Source organism: Ovis aries, chromosome 5 (genome assembly GCF_016772045.2).
Source record: "Ovis aries strain OAR_USU_Benz2616 breed Rambouillet chromosome 5, ARS-UI_Ramb_v3.0, whole genome shotgun sequence".
Classification (NCBI taxonomy): Eukaryota; Metazoa; Chordata; class Mammalia; order Artiodactyla; family Bovidae; genus Ovis; species Ovis aries.
The window spans coordinates 78,007,119-78,028,308 of record NC_056058.1 but is presented as its reverse complement, the minus strand read 5'-3'; the positions used below and the strand labels follow the sequence as shown (position 1 = coordinate 78,028,308).

General features: G+C 48.0%; 1 protein-coding gene across 1 annotated transcript in view; it reads right to left on the bottom strand.

Annotated features, from left to right (window-relative positions):
• The window catches only part of WWC1 (WW and C2 domain containing 1), a 156,192-nt gene that overhangs the window by 41,541 nt on the left and 93,461 nt on the right, over positions 1-21,190 (bottom strand). Inside the window, exons 4-9 of the mRNA XM_027970481.2 lie at positions 18,708-18,784; positions 17,056-17,135; positions 10,096-10,225; positions 8,462-8,608; positions 7,224-7,297; positions 2,173-2,415 (exon numbers count right to left, since the gene is read on the bottom strand). Coding sequence (XP_027826282.2) covers positions 2,173-2,415; positions 7,224-7,297; positions 8,462-8,608; positions 10,096-10,225; positions 17,056-17,135; positions 18,708-18,784 — 751 coding nt within the window. The remainder of the gene's footprint in view (positions 1-2,172; positions 2,416-7,223; positions 7,298-8,461; positions 8,609-10,095; positions 10,226-17,055; positions 17,136-18,707; positions 18,785-21,190) is intronic.

Here is a 21,190-nt window from a genome sequence, read left to right as displayed (position 1 = left end):
GATAGAGCTCACTCACAGTTACCAGGGTGGGGCTGCAAGCAGGGTGCCTTAGCACAGAGGAGGCTCCCTGAAAGCATCCTAGCCCCCATCACAGGGTGATACAGAGAGCACAGCTGGGGACCTAGGCCTGCTGCCACTGGCCCAGCCAGCTTCATCTGCTTTATAAACTGGGCTTCTGCCTCTGAGTACACTGGAAAGAGGAATGCCCCTGCTCATCCCTTCCCCTCTTGCCCATGTCCACCCCACAACAAGTTTGAAAACCACTGTCTTCAATTCTGGGCTTCCCTGGTGGCTCAGACAGTAACGACTCTGCCTGCAATGTGGGAGACTTGGGTTTGATCCCTGGGTTGGGAAGATCCCTTGGAGGAGGGCATGGCAACCCACTCCAGTATTCTTACCTGGAGAATCCCACAGATAGAGGAGCCGGGTGGGCTACAGTCCATGGGGACGCAAAGAGTCGGACAGGGCTGAGCGACTAAGCACAGCCCGTCTTCAACTGTAGCTCCTTAAGGGCAGGTGGTGGTGGTTTAGTCACTAGGACATGTCCGACTCTTGCGAACTGTAGCTTGCCAGGCTCCTCTGAATATTCATTGGAAGGACTGATGCTGCACATTCCTGAATATTCATTGGAAGGAATATTCATTCCTGAATATTCACTGGAAGGACTGAGGCTCAAGCTGAACCTCCAATACTTTGGCCACCTGATGCAAAGAGCTGACTCATTAGAAAAGACCCTGATGCTGAGAAAGACTGAAGGCAGGAGGAGAAGGGGACGACAGAGGACGAGACAGTTGGATGACGTCACCAACTCAATGGACATGAGTTTGAGCAAGCTCCGGGAGATGGTAAAGGACAGGGAAGCCTGGTGTGCTACAGTCCATTCCATGGGGTGGCGAAACATTGGACATGACTGAGCAACTAAACAACAGGCTCCTCTGTCCACGAGATTAAGGGCAGGGACTTTGTCCAATAAAGTCTGCTGCCAAAAAAAAAAGTGAAAATAACTGAATACACTTTAAGAGTATCAGAGCAGAGATCATGACCTATTCACTTCTGAATTCTCCAAATTGCCTTGCATGCAAAATATGTGCCACAAAACATCTCTTGCATGAATGGAGAAGCTGGGGATCGAAGGACCACCTGTAGGACTCTGTGAACACAGAGATATGCTCTGTGTAGTATGGGTGTGGAGGCTGGTGAGATACCAAAGGATTAAAGTCTGTTGTGGCTCAGCTGGTAAAGAATCTGCCTGCAATGCAGGAGGCCTGGGTTTGATCCCTGGATTGGGAAGATCTCCTGGAAAAGGGAAAGGCTACCCACTCCAGTATTCTGGCCTGGAGAATTCCATGGATTGTCTATGGGGTCGCAAAGAGTCGGACACAAATGAGCGACTTCCACTGTACAATCTAAACTGGAGAATGTAAACCAGTGGCTTTCATGTTAAATCAAGCCCACAGATGAAGCTAATTTAGCCTCTAGGGTGTTAAAAATGGTTTTGGATTAGTTGCCAATATTGAAAAAAAAATCAAAAGAACTCTTTTGAAAAATGGGGCCTCTAGCAGCCTGGAGCCTGTACTTACCTCCTGGAGGCTGCAGACAACCCCTGGGGTCTGTGCACTGCAGTCTAACATGGCCCATGGCCAAGTGGCCTCTGGCATTTATATCACCTGCTTGACCCCTATCAGTATCTCAGTTTGTAAGCCCCATCTAAACCAGTGTTTTTCAAACTGCAGTTCCTTAGCACGGGGCAAAACCAATTTAGTGGGTCATGACCGGTGTGAAGAGAGACACAATATGAAAGAAAGTACAGAGGACTGTCACACAGAAAGACTACACACTGTTTTGTGAAACTTCTGTCTATTCGGTAATAACATGTGAGTCACTGTCACAAAGCTGGAGAACAACCGCTGTAAATTACATAGAGCTTATCTCAGAAGAGAATTTCTGAAAATCTGCATGTGAGCAGACGTTTTGGTAATGTGATTCCCTCTGGTAAAATTTTGGGATGGTTGGCTGGTGAGTCACTTCCCTAGATTTGCTATTCTGGAAAGTGATGAGCTCTCTAAACTGTGCTCTGAGTGGCACCCGGGCGTCCCTGGTTGTCCCTCTCACTGCGAGGCTGGAGGATGACCAGCAGCAGGGAAGGGCCCCATGCCCCCAGCCCAGCCTCACCTCTCAGTCAGCGCCTTGCTCTGGGTGTCCCGGGCCGCCTGCAGGTCCTTCTCCAGCCGCTTGCGGGCCATCTCCAGCTGCTCCACCTCCCCTTGGGTCCACTTCCGGGGGCTGATGAAGCGCATCTCCTTCAGTAGCTCCTCCTTCTCGTTGATGAGGATCAGCCGGTCCCTTTCAGAGTCAAGCACTCCAGGCCAGGCCTCACTGTCAAGCTTGGCGAGCTGGATCTTCAGGTTGGCAATCCTGCGGGCCAAGAGGGTGGGCATTGACCGGTGTGCTCAGTGGCAACCCAGAAGCAGTGGGACAGACTGTGTTGCCAAGGTTACATGGTCCGAGGAGCACTGGTGTTCTCAGAGTATCTTCTTTGACCCTGGCTGGCTTCCTTTAGATCAGCGTGTGATCTCAAGAACAGATTTTTATCTAACGAACACAGGCGGTGCCTACCACATGCCAATCCCGGCTCAGCAGGGATGGTGGGTAGAGGCAGTGTCCTTGCCCTGAGGGACACGAAGCCCGATAGAACAGAAGTGGATCCATCACCAGGCAGTTGCCTCCGACCGCTAGCTATGTGCCCTTGGGCAAGTTGCTTCGTCACTCTGCAGGGAATAACAACACCTCCTTTCCTTGTGGGGTTAACGGTTTGCAGGTTTTAGGACATAATTCATAAAATGTCCAAGTGCAGTATCTGGCACACACTAAACCAGCACTCAGTGAATGCTTCTGCTGCTACTGTGCTCGCTCCCTGGTTTAACCACTTCTCACGTGTGTAATGTGGGGCATACTCCCTGAGCCTTGCATAGAAGAAAACAGTTCCTTCTGCATCAGAATTGGTGTGAAAATGAACAATTATGTGTTGTGTGTGTCTGGCATGTAAGTGCTGAAACAGTGGCAGTCACGGGCCCTCTATGATGACAGCAAACACTGCCATTGCTACCGTGGTCTTCTCAGTCCAGGGGGTAGTGGCAGCACCCTGCGAACAACGGCAGACTTGAGGTCAGAGGCTGCCTGTTAGAGTCTTGGCTCTGACTTTCTTAAGAAATCATTTAGGTAACACAAGCTGCTAGCACAGTGCCTGGTACATTGCAGGCCATTAAGAAGTGTTATGGGAAGGAGCTGGGAGCCCTTTACTGCTTTGAACCTCAGTATCCTCATCTGTGGGCTTCCCAAGCGGCAGGAGTGGTAAAGAACCTGCCTGCCAATGCAGGAGACCTGAGAGACACAGGTTCAGTCCCTGGGTAGGGAAGAGCCCCTGGAGGAGGCCATGGCAACCACTCCAGTATTCTTGCCTGGAGAATCCCAGGGACAGAGGAGGCTGATGGGCTACAGTCCGTGGGGTCACAAAGAGTCGGACACGACACAGCACACACACACACATCCTCATCTGTAAGGTGGGGATGATAGTGGTACCTGAGAGGTGAGTTGTGAGGACCAAATGAAAACGTATCATTAAGAGCTCTTTACACAGATGTACATGAACCCTTTTAAAAGTAATATATATTTTTTTAAATTGGAACAATCCATTCCGTTAAAGAGGACTTGAAAAAGAAAAAAAGAGCTTTTTATACAAGGCCAAGCCTTGTATAATATAATATATATATATTATATTATATATGTATAATATAATATATATTATATATATATGTATGTATAATAATATACATAGATATTCAGTATAATTATCATTGGATCAAATTAAAATTCACAGTATTGCTAAGAACATTGCTAAAATAGTTAAAAACAATCATGTGATTCTTCAGGATTTAGTCTTTGCAAAGTGTTTTTATTAATAGCTATCACTACCAGGCTCCTCTGTCCATAGGATTCTCCAGGCAAGAATATTAGAGTGGGTAGCCGTTCCCTTCTCCAGGGGGATCTTCTCCACCCAGGGATCAAACCCAGGTCTCCCGCATGGCAGGTGGATTCTTTACCATCTGAGCCACCAGGGAAGCCCCTTCGCTGTCTTACCCTGGGGTGGACAGGACCTAATGGTAATCCTGTGGGACAGGTAGCCAGAGGGGATGCAGTTCCCCTACGACTGCAGGTCATATACACGACCAGTATTTGTTGGGGTCCCAGGCTTCCAGACTCTCAGGTCAATCTTACCTGCAAACAGTGTGGCCAAATTCTTATTTTACCAAAAACATTGTTGGAAATGAAACCTCCAGGCTGTGTAGTGAGAAGTTCACAGAGAACCACATATACATTTGCTTCTTCCCAGCCAAGTGTCTCTCTCAGAGAAGGCAATGGCAACCCACTCCAGTACTCTTGCCTGGAAAATCCCATGGACGGAGGAGCCTGGTAGGCTGCAGTCCATGGGGTCGCTAAGAGTCAGACACGACTGAGCGACTTCACTTTCACTTTTCCTTTTCATGCATTGGAGAAGGAAATGGCAACCCACTCCAGTGTTCTTGCCTGGAGAATCCCAGGGACAGGGGAGCCTGGTGGGCTACCGTCTTGGGTCGCACAGAGTCGGACATGACTGAAGCGACTTAGCAGCAGCAGCAGCAGCCAAGTGTCTCAGCAGGGACTCTTAGAGTGAATTAATCTTAATCCCATACTCACATATACAGCAGTCCACCAAAACTGGCTTTGGGATAACTGTAGCTGTTATCCAGCCAACTGCTTGAGAATAGGGTGCCATGGCCAAGTCGGGGGTGGGGGTGGGGGCTCTATTACACATAGGACATTGAAGGGGTGACTGATGCTTCTTTTTTTTGTCCTAGATCCACCAGAGTCAATCTCTGTATTTTCTAAACATACTTTAAAAGTCTTTATTGAATTTTTTTTTTAAATATTGCTTCTGTTTTATGTTTTATCTTTTGGCCAAGAGGCATGTGGGGTCTTAGCTCCCCAGCCAGAGATCAAAGCTGCACCCAATGCACTGGAAAGACAAAGTCCTAACCACTGGACCACCAGGAAAGTCCTTTAAAAAAATTTTTTTTTAAATTTCAGTATAGTTGCTTTACAACGTGGCATTAGTTTCTGCTATATAGAAAAATGAATCAACTATACATATACACATATCCCCTGGTTTTTTAAAATTTTTCTTCCCTTTTAGGTTGCTAATTGATGTTTTCTTGAATGTACTTTCTGGTGGTGCTTTCCCTATGTCTGCTCCTTAACTTTGAGCCATACATCCTTAGGAGAATCTGAAGAAATCCCCAAGAAGGGCCCACATGACAAAATTTGGCAGCAATCAGACCTTGCTTTATAGCCACCGACCCTCCCTGCCTCAAGTCCCACAGCCTTTGCTTCCCCATTCAGCAGGCTACTTTATTCTTTGTCCTTAAACTACTTTTAGGTGAAAGAGGAGGCACAAAGTTGGATAAAGGTAGATGAGTCAGAAAGCTCTGTAATGAGAAGTTTAGTGGTGCAACCCTAAAGGAAAGATTCCAGCCCTTTCATTTCTCCGTAACTGATCATCTAAGATAGCCACCACTGCAAACTGGAATATATACAGAGTTCAGAGGGGCCAAGAAGTGGTTGTCCAAAGTGGAAGCCGTGCTGTTCTGCTGGATCTCTAGGGGGAGCTGAAACAGTGCACAGGGTGTGTTTTTCCCCACCTGAACAAAATCCACTCTCTGCTTCTTTTGTCAACAATATTCCAAGTTTTCTTTGGGAAATAGACATGTCCTCCCATACTTTCAGGTCACTTGGTTCCCACAGAGCTGACCTCAGTCCCCTTCCTATAGTCGGGCACATGACTCATGTCTGGACCTTCAGAGAATTCCAATTCCTCCCACCCTGCGACAATGACTGGCTCTCCCAAAAAAGCCAATGAGAAGCCCAGAGCTTTGTAAAACTGTATGGGGAAGGTAGGTCCTATTTCTGCTGGGGTTGCTAGCCTGTCAGTATGTAAGTCTAGAAGAGCAGGGGTCATTTTTTGCTTTGACAGAAAAACCTGTCAACACAAAGGCAAGCAGGAAGAAGAAAAGGAGACTGAGGCTATGTAACATCATTTGAAACTCTGGACCCAGCTGTGCCCGAAGCTAGATTACCCCTGCACTTTGGAGCTCAATAAGCCTATGAATTCCCTTTCTTGCTTCCAATTTCTACAGGATTCCTGCCATTGCTGCCAAGGGTTTCTGCTGCTCACTCATTGTTGGTAGAGGGGCAGGGCTGGGTACCGCCATACTCTCCCTGGCCTGACTTAGAATGTTCATGGGCTGGGCAATGTAGCCTAAGGAGGAATGGATGCAACGTGCTTGGTTTCATTTACCATCAGACATTGTGAGTTCTTTCTTAGAAATACAGGCTCAGTGTATAGGAGGACCATGGACTGTCCAGTTCAAATTCTGAATCTACCTTGAAAAGTCATGAAACATCTTAGATCTTACTTTTCTCTTAACATGGAGAGAATATGAGATAAGCTATGCTATAAGGTTGCTTTTAAAATTAAGTGAGATATGAGTATACAGATGTTTTAGTACACTGTCTGGACCGTTACAGATTCTCTAAGAATGTCAGCTTTGATTACTATTATTTGCAGTAGTGGAACCCAATTGCCTAGGATTCTGTGAAGTCACAGAATATCTAAAGTTCCTGGTGTTTACACAGTTTAAAAAAAGAGCTTGTTCCCAGTTGGGCAGGAGACACTGAAATGGGTAGTATCAGTAGTCTTTTTATCCTGTTGCTAAAGCCCCAGTTGTGCTCTTTCGCACACAACTATTTACATGATTGTTGGTAAGCCTTGATTTTAGAGGTTGATTTTTAGGCAGGCAAGTGGAAGGATTACTAGGTTTGAGGTTTAAAGTATGGTTCAAAGCATAGTTGCACTCTTTATCTAAGTGTCCCTGGTTCAATCATTTCTAGAATTTCAGAGAAGACTAAAGTATGAAGATGATAATACTCACCTTCACAATCTTCGTGAGGATTAAACATCATGAAATGTGCAAAAAGCAGGCACAGAGGCAGAAAAGCTACAGTAGTACTGAGTTGGCCAGAAAATGTGTTTGGATTTTAAGTACTTACAGAAAAACCTGAACAAACGTTTTGGCCAACCAGTTATTATTGTGGGACCATCCTGCCCCCAGGCTCCAGCCTCTAATTACCTTCTCTTGGCCTCTTCATATCGAAGGCGCAATCTGACCTTCTCCGCCAACTGATTGTTGCTGCTGGTACCGAACTGGAGGAAAGAACAGGTCAGGAATTACATGGTTATGGTGGCTAGGGCTGAGCTGGGTTTCAGGGGCTCCTGAGAGACTTGACAGCTTGTGTGGGAAGGAGCTAAAAATAGTACCCAATTATTGAGCTGGCTGCGTGAATCGCAGGGAAGCTAGTTAGGAGAAAAACATTTTCTTTCCTTCAGGCCTGGGAAGAGCCCCCAAAGCACACATTTATCACTTCGAGAAGAGAAGCCGAGGGCTCGGAATATCATCTTGCAGCCCCAAAAGGCTTGGAGCTCATCCAGGTGGCAGGAGCGTGGCGGACAGCTGGCCAGGAGGAAATAGGCACCGCCACCACACGAGAAAGCCACTCTGGGCGCCCTGGGGAGGGCTCCACCGTACTCAGGGAGCCTGCAGCCAGCAGTGTAACAGCGAGGGACAAGAGCATCCTAGAGCTTGGAAGAAGGCACACGGTTCCTTCACAAATGCTTCACCACAGGTGGCTTGTGGCTGGACAATGGGTGGTGTGAGGATGGAGGAGGCAGCCCCATTGGCCATGCCAGTCTATCAAAAAACTGTGAGGCTCACCCCATCAGACATGAATGGAGCTTCTCCTCACAAGTGGGAATACGACTGTAGAGACCACATAGAAGAGCATTTAGGCATGGAGGCTCGTTCGTTCAATGTCACCTGCTCCAAGAAAACAAAAGCTCTTCTAAGTTATGGATTGCCCTGGGTCAGTCCTGCTCTGAGACTTTCAGGAGCGATGTCTGGACAGCACTTGCACTATTCATTACTCTAACCAGGGCTGAGCTTTTGAACTGGGAGGTGAGCAGCTGTCTGAAAGCCACGTGCATTGTTCTGGGGTGAACAGGAGGGAACTATCTTCCGCTTCTCAGCTGGTGAGAGGGAAACAGAATGGCACTGCTCATCAGCACAGGGAAACCTGAGAAAGACCCTTCAAACATGCTTTCTGTGCAGCACCTAGAGATGCATTCCTGGGACCAGCAAGTCCGAGCTGGCTACCCCTCCATGTCGTCATCTCATGTCATCCAGAGGCCAAGAGGTCTGCAAGAGAAGGCTGGGGCAGCACCCAGGTTCAGAGAGTGCCCTGGGCTCTCGGGCAAGTAACAAGAAGGGTACTCTGTTTCTTGGGGCCCCGGTGGCGTGTGCGGTGTACTCACACTTCCTGAGATGTCCGTCTGGGAGCTCACATCCAGGTACTGTTTCGGCAGTGGGAAACCCGAACTCTCCAGAGAGCTGCTGCTGGACCACAGGTCGGAGTGGGAGCCTCTGTCGGTGCGGAAGCCGTCCTTCAGCATGGCGAGGCTCTGAAGCAGGGAGGGCAGGCTTAGCAACACCCCCTCCATGGAGGGTGCTCTGGGTCTGTCACTCTCTAGGAATCTACTAGGGGCCCTGACACCCCACTTCTCCTGTAAACAGCTCCCAGTGGGTGGGTATCAACTAGGTGCCAGGCACTGCGCTGGGCCCTTTACAGGGGAGAAACCAGTGTGGACAATGGCTTCGGAGCTGCACAGTCTTGAGTCAGGATTCAGTGCTCTGCCACTTCCTAGCTGTGTGCTCTTGTTGATTAACCTCTCTGTGCCTCAGTTTCTTTTCCTGCAAAATGGGAATAACTATCCCATTGACTATCGTATTGACTATCATATTGTTTAGATAAGATGACCAGTGTAAAGCGCTGGTTTAGTCAATACTTAATAACTGTCCATTTTACCATGATCTTATTTAATCCTGACCGCAATCTTCCGAGGAATAACCTGTGATTATCCCCACCTGGGGCTTCCCCGGTGGTGGCTCAGTGGTAAAGAATCTCCTGCAGTGAAACCTGGGTTTGATCCCTGGGTTAGGAAGAATCCCTGGAGAAGGGCAGGGCAACCCACTCAAGTATTCTTGCTTTAGAGAATCCCATGGACAGAGGAGCCTGATGGGCTACAGTCTATAGGGTTGCAAACAGTTGGACACGACTGAAGTGACTGAGCAGGCACGTGTGCACCCCCATTTTATCCATGAGTGAGCTGTTATGTGGAGAAGCTGGCAACTGACTGAGCCAGGATCTGGTCCTGGTCTATCTGACTTAAGGCTTGGCACGCTAAGCTTGGTGTTGCTAAGCATGCTTAGCTGTTAAGCATGAATGGAACATGCCTCGCTGTCCACTAATGCCCGGTTTCAGTGTTTTCGCTGGGCTGCGGTCCTGATAGGAGCTTTGAAATTATTCTGTTTATCACAGAGTGTAAAGCTTCCCTCATCAAGTCATGGGCTTCTGAGTTAGGTGTTGACGGGGTTGAATCTTGGCTCTAGTGCCTACTCTCTGATCTGTGCAGTCTTTTGCTGTATGCTGGGGATAATTTAGCACTGATATAAGGGGAAAGTGAGGCATGGTGTGGGCCAAGTGCTTGGCACAACTGCCTGGCATAGTACATCACAGCTATCACCATTTGCTGGTTCCCAGCACAGAGTCAGAACACGCAATGAAATGCTTACAAGGATGCTACATTTTGATGCCAAGGTTAGTGATGCTGAAGCCAGCTCCCACCATTTGGTTCTGTAAAGCAGACAGCTAGAGCTGGTGGCCAGGATGTGACCTTTAATCTTGACCAGAGGGCTTCTGTTCTGGCTCTGCCACTGACACTGGCTGTGTGACCTTAGGCAAGTCACTTCATGCTTCTGAACCTCCAGTCTCTTCTCTGAACTCAGGGATCTGGCAGCATATGGAAACAGCCCACCTGAGTCCTGCCTGGCACAGAAAGGTGCTTGGGAGAAACGGGGATGGGGCCCCCGTCACTGGGAGGTCTTGTACCTTAATGAGATCTTGCTTTTCCTTTTCTCCACAGGTGATGGCCTTTTTGATGGCTTTTGTTTCTCTCAGGACAGCCTGAGCTTCATCCAGTTTGTAGCTGCCCTGAGCATCTGACATCTTCTTATCGATTCTAGGAGACAGTCAAGGGGAAAGGTCAGACGAAAATAGGGTGATGGATGGGGTTCCCCCAGGGAAAAAACACAGACCACAGTGCTTTAGTCCTGAAAGAAGTCTCCTCGCTGTCCCTTCTTCCTCAGGTCCTGCTATTGGATAAAGCACAGAAGGTCCCTGTCAGATTGCAAATGTCAGTGTTAGGCTGCAGAAGCAACACCATTCTTGAAGTCAGCTCTTAGTGGAAGCCTTCCCTGATCATCTCCCTGGGTCTCCAGGCTGGGCTAGATGTTCTCATGACATATGTTGTAGAGCTTGACACTGCACTTGGTATGCTTGTTATAATCAATAATTTATGTGGTAGTGTCATCTGATAAGCTTGAATATGTTTGAGTAGTTTTATTACATAGCACAGAGCCACACTTTTTTTTTTTTAATGTGATCTTCTTTCCCAAATATTTATTTATTTGGCAGAACTGGGTCTTAGTTGAGGCATGTGGGATCTAGTTCCCCGACCAGAGACAGAACCCAGGTCCCTGCAGTGGGAGTATGAAGTCTTAGCCATTGGACTACCAGGGTAGTCCCTTATTTCTCCCCCTTTTAACATTATTTTATTTTACTGAATGAAAGTCTTTCAATTCTATAGTGCTTTACAATTTTCAAAAGGGTTCACTCACACACATGATTTCATATAATCTCATAATAATGCCTTTTGCCCTCTACCCCTATACGTCTCTTCCCCCTTGCTTTTCCCCACTGGACACCACAGTTTGTTCTCTATACCTGTGAATCTGCTTCTTTCTTGTTATGCTCAAAGTCTGTTGTATGGTTTAGATTTCACATGTAAGTGATATCATAGGATTTGTCTTTCTCTGTTGGACTTATTTCACTTAGCATAATGCCAAGTCCATTGGTGTCATTGCAAATGGCAAACTTTTATTCTTTCCTATGACTAATATTCCATTGTATGTATGTACCGCGTCTTCCTTATCATTTATCTGTTGATGGATACTTAGATTGCTTCCCTATCTTAGTAATGGTAAGCACTGTTGCTATGAGCACTGGGGTGTGTGTATCTTTTTCAATTAGTGATGTTTAGATCTATATCCAGGAGAGGAACTACTAGGTCAGGTGGTAGCTCTATTTTTAGTTTTTTGAGAAATCTTCATACTGTTCTCCATCGTGGCTGTACCAGTTTACATGCCCACCAGCAGTGTACAAGGATTCCCCTTTTTCCACATCCTCCCAAACATTTGTTTTGTGTTCTTTCTGACGATGACCACTCTGACTGGTGTGAGGTGATACTTTCACATTTCCCTGAAGATGAGCGATACTGAGCATCTTTTTGTGTTCCTTAACTCAGGTCTCTCAACCTCCGGATTCTTGGGGCGGGATCATTCTTTGCTGTCGGGGCTGTCCTGTGCGTTGCAGGATGTTCAGTAGCACCCCTGGCGTCTGCCCACTAGATGCTAGCAGCCTCTGGACCTTGAGTTGTGACAACCAAAAACATGTCTCCATACTTTACCTAACGTCCCTTGGATGGGAGGAGCAAAGTCACCGCTGGGCGGAACCACAGCCTTTAACAAGCATTTGCTGGGCTTCTCTGGTGGCTCAGTGGTAAAGAATCCACCTGCCAGTGCAGGAGGCGTGGGTCCGCTCTCGGGTCTGGGAAGATCCCACGTGCCACGGAGCCACTCAGCCCACATGCCGCAACTACTGAGCCTGCGTTCTAGAGTCCAGGAGCTGCAACTGCTGAAGCCCGGGCGCCCCAGAGCCTGTGCTCCGCAGCAAGAGAAGCCCCTGCAATGGGAAGCCTGGGCACTGCAACTAGAAAGTAGCCCCTGCTTGCCACCGAAATGGAAGAGCCAGTGAAGCGACAAAGACCCAACATAGCCAAAGGTAAATAAATAAGTCTACTGTTTTTAAAAGTATAATAATAATAATAATAATTAAAAGAGCATTTGTGGAAGTTAAGGGCCACACGAAGGAAAGGTTAGAAGGATGAAGAAACCCCTTGCTACCACTTAGTAGCATGACCTTGGGGATGGCTCTTGTGCACACGGAGCCTCAGCTTCCTCCTCTGAAAAGAACCTGGATAATGCCATATGCCTCGCCCATGTTCACCAAGCTGTGAGCCATGTTAAGAGGGATAAGGTTGGAACATGAGGTGGGGAGTTAGGAAGTATGAGACAAATGTGACGGGTTATAATACTTTCAGGCTGGGGAGTCTGCCGGCTCATCCAGGCCCTATACACAGGTTCATTTTGATGGAGGAAGATGGAGGTGAAGGGGCACGAGGCCATTTTCTGTAGGTCAAATGAAGCCTATTGGTGGTGGGCCCAGCCCTCTTGGAAAAGGAGAGCTGTGCTGTGGACAAGGCTCAGAGAGAGCACAGAGAGAAATTTTAACTGCTTCACACTTTCATCAAAAGCCAGGGAGGAGGTTTCAATGCCCAGTGAAGAAAAGGAAGTTTTGTAGTCTGAGGGAACACCACAAACCCATTATTTCAGGATGAGAAACCACTCCAAGGCATGCTTTTCTGGCCTTCTAGAGGCCGAAGTGTCCTGGGCTAAAAATAACTTGTGTGGGGAATCACAGGTTCTCACCCTGGCCTCCTTGTCTGCAAGCAGGGAGTGGTAAGGAGACTTGTCTCATGGCCCCATCCCTGCAGCCTCCTTGGAGGAGGAAGACAAAGCCCCAGTTATGTCTCCCTGCTAAAAATAGCCTGTCTATACCTTTCGAGGACTTGGGCCTGGGTGAGCCTGCCAGGTCGTCTAAGACTGGTCTCGGATCGAGTTTGAAAATTTCGCCTACAGGGAGCTTTCCCGGCAGAGGCCTGACCACCATGCTTGGTGGAGAGAAGGCTCCCCCTAGAGCTGAATGTCCTGGGGCCGGAGGTGGCCCTGTCCCAAATGGAAAGGGGGTCAGGGGAGATGTTGTATTGTCTGAACCTGGCCAGGGGCTGGGGGCTCTGGGCAAGGGGCTGTGCCTAGCTGTCCCCTGCCAACCGGATGAGGGTGGCTTTGAATCCTCAGCAGGAAGAGACAGAAGTGGTCTGTCTTCAGGGCCTCGGGCGCCTCACATGGCTTCTTCTACCTGACTGCTCTCAGGGGCCTTAGCAACCCAGGCTCTGGAATTTGGCTCCAGAGAGGAACTCGGACTCTCAGGGACTGGGGAGTGGGGGGAGCAGAACAAAGGGTTACCATTATGTACTCAGTGAATGAATCCTTTTTTTTTTTTTTTAGGGAAAGAAAAGTTGCGTGGTTGGTGGGAAGGAGAGGGTGTGTATGCGCTGGGAGGGGTGGGGAGCGGGACGCGTGTGTTTTAGGATTTCCAAATTACACGGCTGTCTTTTCTCTAAGCACTTGAGACAGTCACACCCAGCAGCCACAGAGAAGCAGGGCAAAGGCTCTGGTGGTAGCCAGCTCCTCTGGGTCTTGTCCAGCCAATTCTCACTGGGCAGGGTGGCTCTGGGGACCAGCAGAGAGATGCTGTCTTGCCCACCGCCCCCAGGGATGGTATACCTAGTCTTCCTCATTTACAAGGGCTCAAGGCAGCTGACGGGGCCAAATCCCTGGCTTTGGTCCTGATTTTTCATTTTAGTCTTTTCTGAGAGGTCTGCTTCCATCCTCAGCAATCTTTTTTTCTTTTTAAAATTGGGTTTGCTGACCATGTGTGTGTGCTAAGTCACTTCAGTCGTGTCTGATGCTGTGACACCATGAACTGTAGCCCACCAGGCTCCTCTGGCCATGGGATTCTCCAGGTGAGAATTCTGGACTGGGTTGCCATGCCCTCCTCCAGGGGATCTTCCTGACCCAGGGACTGAATCCGTGTCCCTTGTGCCTCCTGCATTGGCGGGTTCTTTACCACTGGTGCCCCCTGGGAAGCCCCTTGCTGACCATGAACCAAATGAGTTTTAGCTTCCTCCAGGTTCCACAAAGAGAGGACGCTAAGAAGTGACTGGACAGTTCCCCAGTGGGCACTGAATGCAGTCCCTTGGGAGAGGGAAAGGGGCCTGATGTTTTCGGGGTCTGGGGGGGTTTATCTGGGATGATGCCAGGAAGGCAGGTATAAGGACATGAGTTTCAAAACCCAAGAGTCCCAGGTCTAGCTCCAACACTCTTGAGCTCGGGTCTATTTACAGCCCCATCAAGTACCCTGGCCTATAGAGGGAAGCAGAATAAAAGTTGCTTGAGTAGAGACAATGGAAGGAGGTGACTGGTGCCCAGGGCGAAGGCACAGTTCATGTGAGTTCCTTCCAAGTCCAAACAGCCAACTATCTAGAGGTCACCACCCCCTTCAGCTCACCAGGTTTTCCCTACGTGCCAGGTACGGTCACGCGCTTGACGTGGATTTTCCAGTTCAATATTTACAATATCCTATTTTTCAGATAAAGAAACAGAAGCTCAAGGGGATGAAGCAAAACACTTTTTCATGTTCCCTGGGAACTAAGATTTGAGCCCAGGCCATCCACCCCTGGCAGCGACATTCCTAATGCTGTCTGCCAAGGTGCGCATCAGAGCAGAAACCTTCCTCCACAGGGAACACGGGGGTGGCTTCCGGCCCAGGAGCCCCGAGAGGCCTTATCTGGGCCTGATATCAAAGGGGTGGGGGTGGGCAGGCTGAGGGAGGGGGAGAAAAGGAGTCTTGTCTTTGGGGTTTCAGCCTCAGCTTACCAAGCAACAAGAATGATCAATGCTGCTACAGGGTGACAAAGTGGTAAAACAGGTTTGTGGTGGCTCAGAGAATAATGGGAAGTGTTTTAACCAGAAGCTCCAGAGCACCTAGGAGTTGGGGGAGCGGGGGTGGGGTGGGGTGGGGGGGACCATGGTGAGGCAGGCATTGGAGGAAGGGGGGAGGGGAAGAAGGGAAAGAAGGGGGAGGACCCCTGCTCTGAGAGTGAGTATGTGCTCCCTTAAACTATGTGCTCAGAACCTGCTCCACTGCCTTGGAAGACTCATGAGGCTATTTGCTTTACAGGAATTTTCTGAACTCACATTACTGCCCCTGGCTGCCCTTGGCACCACTGGAGACTACCAAGAAGCATAAAGCGCAGCCTCTTGTCCTGACGAGACTAGAAACCGGCTTGAGAGGCAGGACTGGCCTATGTATAGATACACACCTAAACAATATATATCTATATAAACACAAAGCCACACACATAACACAAAAAGGCACTCTATGCAGTCTATAACACACAGCCATGTTGCCTTATAGCCTGGTGGCTCATCTGGACAACAGGGGTCTGGGGAGTGGGGGTATGTGAATAGGAACCCACCAGCCCCTGTGGTCAACTCCCCTCGAGAGCTGGACTATAAAGAAAGCTGAGCGCCAAAGAATTGATGCTTTTATCTGTGGTGTTGGACGGGACTCTTGAGAGTCCCTTGGACTGCAAGGAGATCCAACCAGTCCATCCTAAAGGAGATCAATCCTGAGTGTTCATTGGAAGGACTGATGTTGAAGCTGAAACTCCAATACCTTGGCCACCTGATGTGAAGAACTGACTCACTTGAAAATACCCTGATGCTGGGAAAGATTGAAGGTGGGAGGAGAAGGGGACGACAGAGGATGAGATGGCTGGAGGGCATCACTGACAGGCCATGAGTCTGAGTAAACTCTGGGAGCTGGTGATGGACAGGGAGTTGGTGATGGACAGGGAAGCCTGGCGTGCTACAGTCCATGGGGTTGCAGAATCAGACACGACTGAGTGACTGAACTGAACTGAACAACTCCCCTCGATTCATAGGGCTTGGAGATAAACACCCAAAGGCTTGGGGCTGTGGCCGAGAGTAGTGAGAGTGGTTTGAGGTCTGGAGAATGAAGAGAAGGTACAGTCAAGGAGAGTGAGACGGTAGTGTCTAGAGAAGATGCTGTCTGTGTACAGGTGACCTCACTGGGAATCTAAGCAGATAGCCCTTAGAACAGAGACATCTACTGACCGTCCTCTTTGGAGCTTCCAGGAGGGCTATGAGGCACTGTAATGACTGTCCCATGAGCTCATCACACATACTGAACATGACTCAAGCCACAGTCTCAGTGATATGAGTGGTTTAATAACAACAATAAGCTAACGCTCAGGAACATGGACTAGGGGCTTTAGTTTCTCATCTATTCAATGGAATCAGCTAATAGCACATTCCTTACAGAGTTGTCATGAGGGTCACCCAGATAGAAACACTGGAAGTGCTCCCTGGCAAGGACTACCTGCTCAATAAATCCCTGTTAGTATAATCATAAAAGTGACAAGGAGCACATCTTCTCTAAGGAAACAAGAGAACTGCATGTTCATGGCTGCAAGTCAGCTTCTAGAAGTGAAAACTACATTTGGTCAAAGTTCTGGAAATCTCTTCAGCCACCTCCAAAGGGCAGTGTGCATGGCATGGAGCCCACTCTTCTAGAAACCCGTTTGTTGTGGAAGGGATCCTTGTTTCTTCTGGGAGCGTACAAGCCAGGGTCATTGTTCACTTCGAGGGGCCGTGGAAAGAGCTGGTTTTGTCCACGTGCGTATCAGATTCTCCCCCATCTACAGGAGGGGAGGAGTCAGGTGCATAGACATGCCCGGTGATACTCATTTCTGTGGCTGGCAAAACTCAACTGAATGGAACAGACTTTAATGACTTCTGGAATTCAGAGGACCGTGAGAACCTGAATCGGAAATGAGTCCCCTTTTCTCTTCCTAAACCTCAACCTTGGGGAATGGTCTTCAGTAGAATAGAACTGGAACTGAACGATTAGAAAGCCTCGTTTCAAGGAGGGTGGAAAGAAGACGAAGGAGAGGGGGACAGAGAGGATGGGAGGAAAGCACAGCTGAGGGGGATCCCCATAGCCTGCACCACCAGGCAGACTTACTTCTTCAGTGTCTGAAAGCCACGCTCTTTGAACTGTAGCTCCTGCTGGAGGTGAGCCATCTCTCTCTTCAGCTTGTTAACCTGGATGGCAGAAGACCACACAGAGGGTCAGAGGCTGATATGACCGCAGAGCCCCCAACTGGCCCTGCCTAATGACTCAGGTCAACATCCCCTGGGCACCCCTCACTGATGTTGCTGGGGTCGGCCTCCCAGTCTGGTGGTCCTGTAGGTCATTCTCAGCCAGCCCTTGCTCTGCGGAAACAGGAAGTCGACAGGACCTGGCTGACCTGGGCTAGAGTCTGGCCTTCCCCTTGACTAGCTGGCTGGCTTCTCTCACGCCTGGCTGGCTTCTCTCAAGCCATGCCATTGCCTCTGTGAGCCTCCCCTTCCTGTTTCTGAAGGATGAAGATAATGGCAATTTCCTGGGCTGGGCATTACTTAAAGCAGGTACTGGATTCGCTAGTGTAGTGCAGGGAGCAGAGAGGCAACGTAGTAACTTTATATGCACGCCCTGGCCGGGGAGCCAGCTTCAGTCTGCTGAAATGCTTTGGCTTGCTTTACTTTGGTAAAGTATCCACCTGCCAAAGCCAGGAGACACAGGGAACGACTAAGCCCGTATACCACAGCTATGGAGCCTGCACTCTAGAGCCTGGGAAGTACAGCTCCTGAGCCCACGTGCCGCAGTAACCGAAGCCCGTCCACCCTAGAGCTCATGCTCTGCAACAAGAGCAGCCCCACAACTGAGTAGCCCGTGTACCACCACCAAAGTGTAGCCCCGTTCGCTGCAACTACAGGAAAGCCCACGCAGACCAGCACAGCCAAAAATAAATAAATAAATAAATTTAAAAATGAGTTGCTAATAATTAAATATTGAACTATTTCGTATACTAGGCCTAGATACACAGTTCTTTTATGAAAATACTTGAAGATGTGCCAATGCAGAGCCCACGTTCCAGCATGGGCACAAGAGCACAGAGCTAAAATCCCACTACCCTTTAGATAAGACAGACCCTTCTAGGCTACACAGCCCCTGCTGCCTCATCTCCAGCCGCTTCTCCCCTTTCACATTCTCTCATGGGCATCTGACTTTGTAGTAAACCCATGTTCACAGCACCGACTTCACCTTGAGCAGGTCATTTAAGCGCTGGTCTTCAGTCAGTCTCCACATCAGTAAAGGGGGAATAAAACTATCTGTCCCCTAAGGTAATCAGGAAGTAATTAAATATGATAACGCAGAGCACACAGTGGTTAGGAAGAGAGCACCTTCCATGAAGAAATTTGGGGGAAGCCTGAGTCCACTGCGACCTTGAGCAAGTTACTTAATCCCGCCAAGCCTCTGTTGGCTCATCTTTAAAATGCAGATAGTGACAGTGGCTATTTCACAGGGTTATCGCGAGGGCATGAGGTATTACTCATGAAGCATTTAGCACTACGCCTGGTTAGAGTGATTGCCTGCGAAAGGGTAGCTGCTATCAACACTGCTATTAGTAAAACGAGGGCTACTACAGCTCCTGCTGTTGTTATGTAGGGTCTCGTTAGTCAGCACCAGCTGCCACTGCCTGGTGGAAGCATCTACTCTGGTCTTGTGGGTAGGCTAGTAGCCAAGAGCTGCCTCAGGGACCCCCATCAATAGCATAAGCAGAGAAGACCTACCCGGGATTTTGCTGTGGCAATTTCAGCTTTTAGAATCTCAGGGTCATACTTAGAGCTGGATGACGAACCAGAGACCACTGCAAAAAGAGAAAAAGGAATTCTGTAGATGAAACATATTTTGGTCAAGTTGGCTTACTTGGCCATCTAGATAAACCCAGAAAGGAATGGCTATTAGTGAACAACCTAAATGCCCAACAAAGGGGAATTTGTTAAATAAATAGGGTATACATATAAAGTGAGGACTGTACAACATAAGTGATTTAAAACGATGGTGTAGGGACTTCCTTGGTGGTCCACTTGGTGAAGATTCTGCACTTCCATTGCAGGGGTGCGGGTTTGGTCTCTGGTGGAGGAATGAAGATTCTGCATGCTATGTGCATGGCAAAAACAAGCAAACAAATAAATGATGGTGTAAAAGGATACTAAATATTCAGGAGATGCCCAAAACTTACAGTTAAATAAAAAATAGTAATTTACGAAAAACTACAAAGAAAGAATAAGTTTGAAAATATACAGAGGTAACACATACACACACACACATATGTGGAAGGAGACAAGAAAGATAATATTTACATTTAGAGATATGGTTGATGAATAAAATTAATTTTCATCTTTGTATTTTTCTATCTTTTCTACAATTTCTAACACAAACATAATTTTCTAATCAGAAGTTACTAAAAATATCATTTAATGTACTTTATAATATTAATGTACATTTGAAAAGGAAAATAAATTACCTGTAACCCTATCATCCTAATACAATTATCTTCTCTTCAAGTTACCTTTCAGTGTTTACCTACAGTTCTATCATGCACAGGTATACCTCAGAGATATTTTGGGTTTGGTTCCAGACTCCCATAATAAAGGGATTATCGAAAGAAATGGTTTATCACAATAAAGTGAATCACAAGAATTTTTTTGTTTCCCAGTGCCTATAAAAGCTATGTTTACACTATTGCAATCTATGAAATGTGCAATAGCATTATGCCTTAAAAAATGTACATACTTTAATAAAAAAAAATACTTTATTGCTAAAGAAAGCTAACCATCATCTGACAACGCCAGGTTGCCGCAAACCTTCAATTTGTAAAATCCACAATCTCTGTGAAGTGCAATAAAACGAGGTATGCCTGCAGCTGTAATCTTAGTGCATTTTAAAAATAGAATTTCTTTGTGTCTTGATAAAGGATTTTAAGGCTTACAAAAAAGGACACAGAGTGATCCATCTAAAAGGAAGGAAAATGAAATAAACGAACAGCGAGAGTGAGGAGCCAGTGGCGTGAAGCTGGGCTCACTGCATGCCATGAGGTCCCATTTCTGACCCGCCGCTGCCACAGACCTGGCTCTGAGTTTCCTACCTGCTGATCTGAAGAGGAAAATGGGCCCTGTGTACGACTCGTGGTGTCTTTAAACACAACCCCACTGTTCAGGAAAGGGACAGGCACTGTTCAGGAAAAGGCCAGAGAAGTGTTTCTCCTGAGTCCTTAATCTTATGGTCTGAGCAATTTCATCACCTCCCCTTTCTGTTTAACGTCACTTGCTGGGACCTGGATTCTTCTGAGGCTAAAGAGGCTTATTTGGAGATTGCGGGCAATTTTCAGTGTGTGGAGTTGGAAGGAACAGTCATGAAGGGGCTGCTGCTCTGCTCTTTGGACCTGGTTTAAATACTGGAGTGGATCTTTTGATTTGCTGCTGTTGTTTAGTTGCTAAATCGTGTCCTGCTCTTTTGTGACCCCACTGACTGTAGCCTGCCAGGCTCCTCTGTCTACGGGATTTCCTAGGCAAGAATATTGGAGTGGGTTGCCATTCCCTTCTCCAGGGGATCTTCCCAGACCCAGGGATTGAACCTGTGGCAGATTCTTTACTATCTGAACCACCAGGGGGACCTTTTGATTATGCTTGTGCAGTGTGTGATCAGTTGCATCCAACTCTTCGTGACCACATGGACTGAAGCCCACCAGGTGCCTCTGTCTGTGGGATTTCTCAGGCAAGAACACTGGAGTAGGTTGCCATTTCATTGTCCAGGGGATCTTCCCGACCCAGGGAACAAAACCACACCTCTTGCATCTCCTGCATTGGCAGGTGGATTCTTTACCACTCCACCACCGGGGAAACCTCTGATTAGGCTTTAGGAAAGTTAAGATGAAACACTGGGAAGTCTGGGAAATAAAACTGTTCTGCGTAGAAACTGACAAGATGTCCTGCACCATGGGCAGCATTTCGCCGCTGCTGAGTTTGGAATGATGGTGATGATGAGGATGACGGTGACTGAGCCTGGACTTTCTCAGAAGAGATGAGTGGCAGGAACACCTGGATAGGAAGGACCGCACAGCCCTTGTTGTGAGCATGGAACAGGAATACATATTTTGTTGCCAGTTCGACGCTTTCACTTACTGTGCGCTAACTCCTTTAACTCCGCTGGAACTGGGAGTTTCAAGGGAGAGACCTGGTTGGATACAAAGCTGGAAACACTGACTTAGGCA